This window comes from Danio rerio, chromosome 2 (genome assembly GCF_052040795.2).
Source record: "Danio rerio strain M-AB ecotype USA chromosome 2, GRCz13ab, whole genome shotgun sequence".
NCBI classification, from domain to species: Eukaryota; Metazoa; Chordata; class Actinopteri; order Cypriniformes; family Danionidae; genus Danio; species Danio rerio.
In genome coordinates, this window is record NC_141022.1 from 47,823,731 (window position 1) to 47,833,205 (window position 9,475).

Here is a 9,475-nt window from a genome sequence, read left to right on the forward strand (position 1 = left end):
TACCTTTTTAATGCAAAATAGGGGATCTTTAAAAAAATATATACATTACAATTTTTTAAGAATTTAAGTTTATGATGACCATTAAATGTGTCATTCAAATGTCTTGAAAAAAGGGTCCATAGGAAAGACGAATATATTTACCGGTTGCTTGAGCGACGGCTTTCATAAGTACCGTCTCCCCGATGCCCAACTCCAGACCCTGATACGCAGGGCCCAGCTGATTCAGACACAGGTACACACAACACAGCAGGTCATCTAAACAAACAAAGAGTATGGAGTAAAGAGACGTTCACACAAAGGACAATAGCTATAAATTTAAAACTATATTTGTGTTTACACCAGCAAACGATAGCGATCGGTTTACTTTAAATTATACATTTACTTACACTACAGTTTTACATTACCCTCTTATAACCATGTTTTTATTGAATCAGACCAGTGAATAAAACTCTTTTAATCTATCTAATAAAACAGAAATTTAGCGATCACAGTCACTGTAGTGGAATAAAAACAAATAATTTTTTGGAAACCTGAGGTACATTTCTTTTTAAACGTCAAGTTTATCCACTTCTCAACTTGTGACGTATAAAATACTGTTTCTGGGTCCAAGCCGCTACTCAATTGAATTAAGAAAATATTTGTTTATGACCACTTTTTAGTCATATTGATTGTAATTTTCAAAAGTATTACAGCGCTTTGTTAACGTTTATTATTACCATTTGCTGAGCCTCCCCATACAGTTTGATAGAGCATTTGGACCCAGAAGCTACTTTGTGTGAAGTCACTCTTAACAAGCGGCTAGTCTGGCTTTCATTCATTTATTTTTGTCATTCCTTCCTATAGTACAACCAAATGTTTCCAATATCGCTATTGTTAAATAATCTTTGAAAAGTGGGCTTAAAATCAAGCAGAGTGCTTCTCCACAGTGTCACTTGTAGCTTTAAACTGCACAAGCCCTTTTTATTTCAATGTAGACAGAAAGTCAAAGAGAAAATCAACAACATTGTTTCTCTCTATCTTTAGTATTACAACTTTCGGTCTGAAGTGTGCTGTTGTTTTACATTCAGAAACATTTTTCAGAACTCCATCTTGTTTATCGTGCTTGGTGTAAACATCCATTAAAGGTTAGATATTCTGATTACATACTATATTTTTGAAGTGTTTCTTCTGGCTACCGAAGAGATAACTTAACCCAAACAATGAAAATTGAGAATTTTCCTCTCACTCAAGTGGTTTTAAACCTTTCTGAGATTCTCTTTTCTCTTGAACAAAAGACATTCAACATGTGTTGAAAATTTGTATGAATACGGTCTTCAAAATATGATCTATTGTGCTTAAAAGAATGACAACTTAAATATTTTGGTGAACTTTTTCCCTTTAATCTATTCAGCTATTTTTAAGTTGAACAAAAACAAAGTACAACCCTGTTACCTCATAAACAATGACTATCCATTTAAACCACAAGGTATAAACTCTCACACACACTCACCTGGAGATAGCAGAATTACAGAGCGCAGAAAGTTGGAAAGAGTTTCAATATTTTTTAGCCTAAAAAAAAAAAAAAGACATTTTTTTAAAACAAATTGACCCATTTTCTAGCTCAAACAGATGAAAAATAAAAGGTAGAAAAACACACAGAATACAAGACTTCATACCTTCCAGAATCCTCTTCAATTTTCTCAAAGGTGCGAGCAACAGCCAAATATGGCACTCTGAGAAAGAGATAAAGATAATGAAATTCCAAAAAAAAGAAAAAAAAAAAAAAGAAAGAGAGGAAATCAAACTTTACTGCTTAAGGGGAAAAAGTGCTTTTTTGTAAATGTATAAAGCTTTTCCTAACACCGCAGGGGAAGAAAAGACTATAATTAATAGTTTGCATTTAACTACGTTGATCTTTTAACAATGACATATCGAACGCTGCAGGGATGACACATTATTGTGAGAATCCATAAGTTAATTTTTATGAACCTTACAGATTTAGTTCATGAAGATATTCTTCACAAATTCATTTAAAGCCTAAATACCATCTGCTAAAGTAAGAAGTTGTGTACATAGTTAAACTCCACGCTCACATTTCTTCAACATTAACGTCTACAAGTTGGTAAAAGAATTGGTTTGCACAAATGGAGACTAGTGAGCAGATTTTCAATTCAGCATGATCACATGCCACAGGGTTCATACACATTTTTACTACTAAAATTTCAGGATATTTTTTAAAACTTTCAGTAAAATATTCATGACCGAATGTTTCAATAATGTCTACATACACTACATGAAAAAAAATGCAAACTTTTTAAAGCATATTAAAAAATATTGACATTCTGTGTAGTTTTTTAATCTGTAAAAAGCTTTAGAAAGTATCTTGCTGTCTGTATGAATATATTTTAGAATAGTTGGCTTTTGTTTTTATAAGACTTATAAGAATAGTACAAATTAGCTTTTAGCACTCACAGCATCTTAGCCCTGTAGTTCGAGATGGTTTCTGGACACCACACTAAAAAATGTAGCTTAAATTACGACGAATGCGAGTGAAAGAGAGCCGAAACTGAAACTACGAGTTGCTTTTTTTTACCACACTAAGAGAACGTCACATGAAAAAATTAACTGCGCAATTGTATTTAAAATTTACCCAATATTATCACCTCAAACATATTCAAGTAGATCGATTTTTGCTAAACAAATTAATTTCCATGACTTTTTAAAAATATTTTGGGTTGATTTTTTCCAAAACATCTTCAGGCCTGGAAAATGCATTGTCAAAATTCCATGACATTTCCAGGTTTTCCAGGACTGTATAAACCTTTGTGGATATTACAGATTATTCTGTTACAGAACAAAACCTGAAAATATCTTCAGCTTGTGTTAAGCACAGACCAAAAACAAACTCTGACTATAGGGATGATTGAAGAAGTTCTGTGAAAAATCTGAAATCGTAGGACTCTCTGTTTCATAAATAACGAAAGGCATGCTTTACTTTTGACCCTTCTTCCAGCAGGCGTGGTCAATGGGATGATAATGTGCTCTAGAAGGATCATATTGGCTCTGGACTGCAGAATCCACTCCCTTTTCACTGTTGGAAAAAATATATATTTAAAAACCTAAAGAAACTTCCAAAATGAACAATAATTACCAAATATTATTAAAGTCATTAAGGCATTTTAAATTGTAACCTTTTCTTCTCTTTCTGTTCCACCACATCAGAGGTCTCTCCATCTTTCTTTTTCTCTCCTTCATTTCGCTCTTCTTTTTCCAGTTTAACTGCAGCCTTTCTGGGTGCTACAAAAGATTAAAAGCTAAATAACGGTTCAGCTGAAAACTCAATTGTATAGCTTCTCACCCTTGTGCTGTAAAAATCATACAGGTTTGGGATGTTGTGAAGGTAAATAAGTCATTTATTTTGAGTGGTTAACAAAAAAAAAGAAGAAAACAATAAAAAGGCTCACCAAAAAAGCTGCTGATGGGTTTCTTTTTGGCAGATCCTCCGTCTGTGTCCTTCTCTTTTTTCACCACTTTTTCAGGACTGCTGCTTTCTTTTCCTTTCTTGTCCGGTATTTTCTCCTTTTCATTCTCACCATTTACTTTTTCCTCAGTTTTATCCTTTTCCTCCTGCTTTTTGTCACTTTTATCTTTTTCCTCCTGCTTTTTGTCACTTTTATCCTTTTCTTTTGTCTCCTTTTTTGTTTCTTTCTTTTCCTGCTGCTTATTGATCTTTTTATCCTTTTCTTTCGTCTCCTTTTCTGTATCTATCTTCTCCTCTTGCTTACTCTCATTTTTATCCTTCTCTTTTGCCTCGTTGTTTGTATTTATCTTCTGCTTCTTGTCATCTTCATCTTTCATCTCGCTGTCCACAACTACACTAGTTTTCGCCTTGTCCTCTTTCTCCTCAACTGCAGTCTTTTCATCAGCACTCGTCTCGTCCACCTCCATCATCTCATTCTCTGAATTGAAAAAAAGAAAGAGAAAAGAATTAGAAATGAACTGAGATCAAGGAGAAACTACACCAGTGAATAAATATCAACTCATTTAACCTGTCTGTTCTGGTGAAGAGTCGACTCGTGCTCTCTTACTCTCCTGTCCTCCATCGACCTCCTTCTCTTCCTCTTTTAGTTCTTCTCCATCACTCCTGCTTTCCAGCTTCCTCTTAGGGAACTGCTTACGAGCTATTAAAAAAAAGAGAGGTTGAAAGCCTGCTTCATCAAATATATTAAACAGGTAGGAACTGAAGAAAAACCTACTGCACACAATCAACTACATCATGACTGATCCTTATGGATTTAGTTTATTATTGAAAGTTTTTTTTCTCTGAACGACCAATAAAAGCCAAATTAATCAAATATAATAAACTCATAAGCTGATTTTTAACCCTTCTGTCAAAATAAACAGTAACTATTTCAACAGCAGAAAAACAGCCCTAAATTATCTATTTATTCTGAAGTTTGTAGCCTTTTTTTTAATTACCCCAACATTAGAAATAAATATACCAATGTTCTATTTTCATGAAGGCTGTACACATATAGGGTGCAACAACCCAATATATTTTAGGGGATAATTTTGACATGATGTTGTGATGCAATGAAAACCATTTTACACAAAAACTAGACACACTGACACACATGCACATCCTAAAATGCAGATTTGCTGCTTTGTTATAAACATATAATCCAATCTCAATCCAACAAAGCACCTTTAGGCTAAGGTGGAACGAGAGATTGGTATCATGGATTTGCAGCCGACAAATCTGCAGCAACTGTGTGAGGCTATCATGTCAATATGGACCAAAATCTGAGGAATATTTCCAGTACCTTGTTGAATCCATGTCATGAAGGATTAAGGCAGTTCTGAAGGCAAAAGGGGGTCCAACCCGGTACTAGTAAGGTGTACCTAATAAAGTGGCCGGTTAGTGTGTATATAATGTTAATATATAACAAACTCAGAACGTGTCTTTTTATAAAAAAATTTTAATGACTATTTTATTTAGTTTTTTTAGGGCAACAGTATCTCCAACAGAAAAGGACCATACATTTGTAATTTTTACTTATATTTTTAGATAATATGTGTAACTGTATTTATTGTAATATTTTTTTTATTCTACTTTTTGTATTAATATTACATGTTAGGCACCTGGGGTCTGAGAGTCAAGCAATTTCAATTCTCTGTATGTCCTTTACATGTGATTGATTGTGTACTGACAATAAAGCTGACTTGACTTATTATTATTATTTAATAATTATTACTTATTATTATTATTATTATTATACCATCAGAATTTTACATTGGCCCATACCTAAATCATAATGCATTTTGCAATATTGAAAAAATACAAATAAATGATTAGCGCAACCACAAAAAAGTGAGAAAAGCAGACTAATACAGACCAGTCTTGCGTTTGGGAATGCCTGACGGTGACACTGATGTTGGAGTTGCTGGAGTTCCAGGAGTCCCAGAGGACGCAGGAGTTACAACAGAAACAGAGGTGCTCGAAGTGACCGGAGTCGTTGGGGTTTTGGGGGATTTTGGAGATACAGGAGTAGAGGAAGCCTTTGTTACCTCAGCCGTCTTAACATCAGAAATCTGAGCATTTGTGGTAGCATGGGACAGAAATAAAGTTAACAACAATACTGACATGCTCTCATGTTTAGTGGTCATGATTATTCACATTTTACCTTCTCTTTCTTTACTGTTTGAACTTCACTCTGTTTTGGCTCCTGCTCCTTGACCATTGGCTGATCTCCATCTTCTTCATCGCTGTCTAGGATTGCTCGACTGCGTTTATGAACCTTCTTTATTGGCGAATCACTTTCCTGCACGCCATTCTGAATTTTAAGAGGACTTTTTACTGGTCTGAGTAAAAGACGACAACAAAAAACAAAAACATGTAAAAAATCAATTAAATTAATTGAAAGGATAGTTCACCCAAAAATGAAAGTTTACTCACAATTTACTCACCCTCGGTGACAACTTGTGACATGCTCCCTGTATTGTTTACCGTGGTATTTTAAATACTCAGTGTGAAATCACATGCAAGTATGACTTTAAAACAACATTAGCACTATTTATTTGACTTTGAACAATGTTTTACTTTGATGGTGAATAGCTGCATTTCCATCCAAAAATGTGAATAAACTTTATGCACAAAACTGGATTATCGCATAAAAGTTGTGCGAATGAAGCATCGTTTCCATCCAACGAGTCAAAGCGAACAAAATCGTCACTTCCTGATTAACTGGCGCCAAATATCAACAGTAAAAACTGCATTTGCTGCAGTAGGAGAAGCTGCATCAATCTTTTCTAAATGAATGCGCCTCAGAAGACAATCCTGACAAGCAGTGAGCGCACAGTGGCATTTGAAGGTGTCAGACGCACAGGCGCTCTTGATTCTGGAGGTCATTAAAATATAATATTAATACTGAAATGGTAAGGCATTTTATAATGACCAAAACAACATTTCAGATGTTTTATAATGTGCTCAACCTGACATTTTATCCATTAGCACACATTTTAAGCATCACATGATCTCTTTTAGCAAAATCTTGACCTTTTTTTAATGCGCATGCTGGAGTTTGTGCGGTAAGTGTTTCCATCGCAGTTTATGCATCTTTTCTTATCGAATAAAAAGTTTATCCTACCCAGTTAGGCGCAAAAGTTTTTTATGCGCATTTTCAAAATTTATGCGCATTACAGTTTCCATCAACTGTTTTTTAATGTGCATTTGCAAAATAGGTGGATGGAAACATAGCTATTGGCTGCTAATATGATTTCACTATTTAGAATTAGCAAAAACAGGTTTTCTGCAGGTTTCACCAAGTTAAGACATTTTTAAAACCCTTATGAATTAAATTTTAGATTTATAGAGGGCTAAATGGTAAGAATGTAATTGGAATATCTCAGCTGGAAAAGATTTTCACTACTTTGCCTATCAAAAATTATTATAATTTAAAACATTTAATAACACAATAATAATAATAATAATAATAATAATTTAATAAAAAATATATAGGCCAGGTCAGTATCTAAATAAATGAAGAAATTTTAAACAATGTTGCTGTGAGGAAAGTAAATAAATGCTATTTTATGTTTTTCTCAGTCGCTTTGGTGAATTTATACAACACTTTTTACATTTGCACAACATTTCATGAATTTCTCAAAACAATTAGTCATTCGTTTGAACTAAGATCAACTCATTGAGAGTTTGTCCTTCCAACAACTGCAAATACTTTTGGACATGCATCAATAGCTTTCATGCAATTCTCTGCTGTTTTATAACATTATCATTTGCTTTTGTCATGTCAGTCAAAATTAACTAAACTTGTAAATGCTGAATAGTCATTCCCTATAAAACTAATAGTCCTCATTTCATTACTTGAGTCATTACATACAAAAATGTTGAACTAGTTGTCAAAGCCTGTCAAGATAATTTTATTTAAAAAATTTAATCTTTTTTTTACTGAAAATGTCTTTGAATTGAACAATTTCATGAATGATTTACAGACCTGTGTGTTGTAGGTTCAGTTCCAATATGTACTGCAATACTGTTTACAGTTGTGCACAGCTCTACCCAAAGGGAGTTTATGTTTGTTGTAAATAAGGGTGTTTTTATTCTTTTGCACAATGCTGTGAATAAATTAGATTTGTAAAGGGCAAATGCAGTAAACATGTGAAACATACCTACTCAGTGTCTTGTACTCAGATACCTCACTAAATGCAGCGATGTCTAACTTTACTGTAGTTTTCAAATGGCTGTGCAAATAGTATACAGTGCTGTCTTGAGCATTCTCAGGAAATGTCACCAAAATCTGACTTTTTTTGGATTGGAATAAATGTACAGAGTAAACTGTCCTAATGAAAACACGACAAAGACATTTGACTATTTTGTTCAAAAACAATGGTGTCAGGACTTTTGAAGACACTGACACTTTCATTGACATCAATAATTGCTTTTGAGGAATGAGCTATCCATTTTGAGCATGTGATGCACTTTTGCATGTTATCAACCAGGTTTTGCAGTTTGTACTAAATGTTTTGAGAAATGCATTAACTATTGTGCAAATGTAAATAGTGTTGGGAGAAATGCACCAAAGCCACCGAGAAAAAAACTGTAAATAAAAAGTTAAATGTTTTACTGACATTGGAATCGTTGGTGATTGTGTGGTTTTAATGGCTCGATTGGGCCAAAGAAAATTAAGACCTGTAAAAAAAAAGATTTAAGACAATCTACATTATATTTCAGTAGATTTAAGACTTTTTAAGGCCTAAAATTAGCTTTAAAGATTTAAGGCATTAAGAATTTTTAAAACCCTGTTGATAACCCAAAAAAAAGATTTTATTAAATGATATTATAAAGAAGAAAGTCCTGATGTGTAAACATAAAACCAACTTTACCTCAATGTGGATCCAAACCCTTATGGGTTTCTTACTTCAGTTAAACACTAAATAAGATATTCTGAGGAAAGCTGAAAACCTGTAAACATTTACTTTCATAGAAGAAAAAACAGATAGTAAAAGTCAATGGTTACAGGTTTGCAGCATTAATCAGAATTTTTTTGTGTGTTCAACAAAAGAAAGAAACTTAGACAAGTTTGAAATATGTACAAGGATGAGCAAATGATGACAGTATTTTCATTTTTGGGTGAACTATCCCTTTAACAAAGAGAATATATACCAAAATACAATTTTAAAAAATCAATGATTAGCTATATATTTAGACAACACACTTAATTAGAAAGGGAAAACTCAGCATAATGTTTAACTCATAAAGCATTATCGACCATCACGTACCCTGGCTTTCCCTTGGCCTGTCCATCACTCTTCTCCTTGCCTTTCATTGGCTGAAAGAAAGACCTGTAGGCGAGAAATAGCGAGACCACGTTAGGACTAAGTTAAGCTAAGTTTACTCGAGTTAATATTATATTGTAAATTCTGGCAGTCGCTTAAAAAGTGCAATATAAAGATAAACTTGGTGTCACAGATTAAGTTCAAGTCAATCGCGCTGTCGTTTTAGAAGCTGCAGTTAATATCCTCCGATCTAAACATGAAAATAGACAAAGAGAGCAGGACACACTTACGCTATGCTTCGCTGCATGGTTGTAGTCTTGCAGTGCTGAATCCCAAATACGTGTTTAATATATCTTTCGGCGAGTTGTTAAAAAGTCAGAAGAATCGATGTTTTCTTCCGCGCGCTTTGCCCTGAATGATTCGGCGCCAAAGTGACGTAGACTCCTCAGACAACAGAAACAACGGGGTTTACTGAGCACAAACACACGGTAGCGCCGTCTGTTGGATTGGATGTGCTGGATACAACAGCGTATAGTAAGAAAAGTGTAGCTACTATTCTTTTTTTAAAATACAGTTTATTCATATATGTTCACATTGCTACTAAAATAATCCATATAAATTTAGTTTACCTCATTACATCTATCCCTATGTCTGTCTGTCTGTCTGTCTGTTTGAAAGTTGTAAAAAATAACAATGCACATTA

At 33.9% G+C, this 9,475-nt stretch overlaps 1 protein-coding gene across 1 annotated transcript in view; it reads right to left on the minus strand.

Moving 5' to 3' along the window:
- lig1 (ligase I, DNA, ATP-dependent) overlaps positions 1-9,079 on the minus strand; it is a 42,658-nt gene extending 33,579 nt beyond the window's left edge. Inside the window, exons 1-11 of the mRNA NM_001126388.1 lie at positions 9,063-9,079; positions 8,776-8,838; positions 5,664-5,841; positions 5,376-5,571; positions 4,029-4,160; positions 3,444-3,938; positions 3,171-3,276; positions 2,975-3,070; positions 1,656-1,712; positions 1,490-1,548; positions 142-255 (exon numbers count right to left, since the gene is read on the minus strand). Of these exons, the coding sequence (NP_001119860.1) occupies positions 142-255; positions 1,490-1,548; positions 1,656-1,712; positions 2,975-3,070; positions 3,171-3,276; positions 3,444-3,938; positions 4,029-4,160; positions 5,376-5,571; positions 5,664-5,841; positions 8,776-8,838; positions 9,063-9,079 (1,513 nt within the window). The remainder of the gene's footprint in view (positions 1-141; positions 256-1,489; positions 1,549-1,655; positions 1,713-2,974; positions 3,071-3,170; positions 3,277-3,443; positions 3,939-4,028; positions 4,161-5,375; positions 5,572-5,663; positions 5,842-8,775; positions 8,839-9,062) is intronic.
- Between the last annotated feature and the right edge of the window lie 396 nt (positions 9,080-9,475).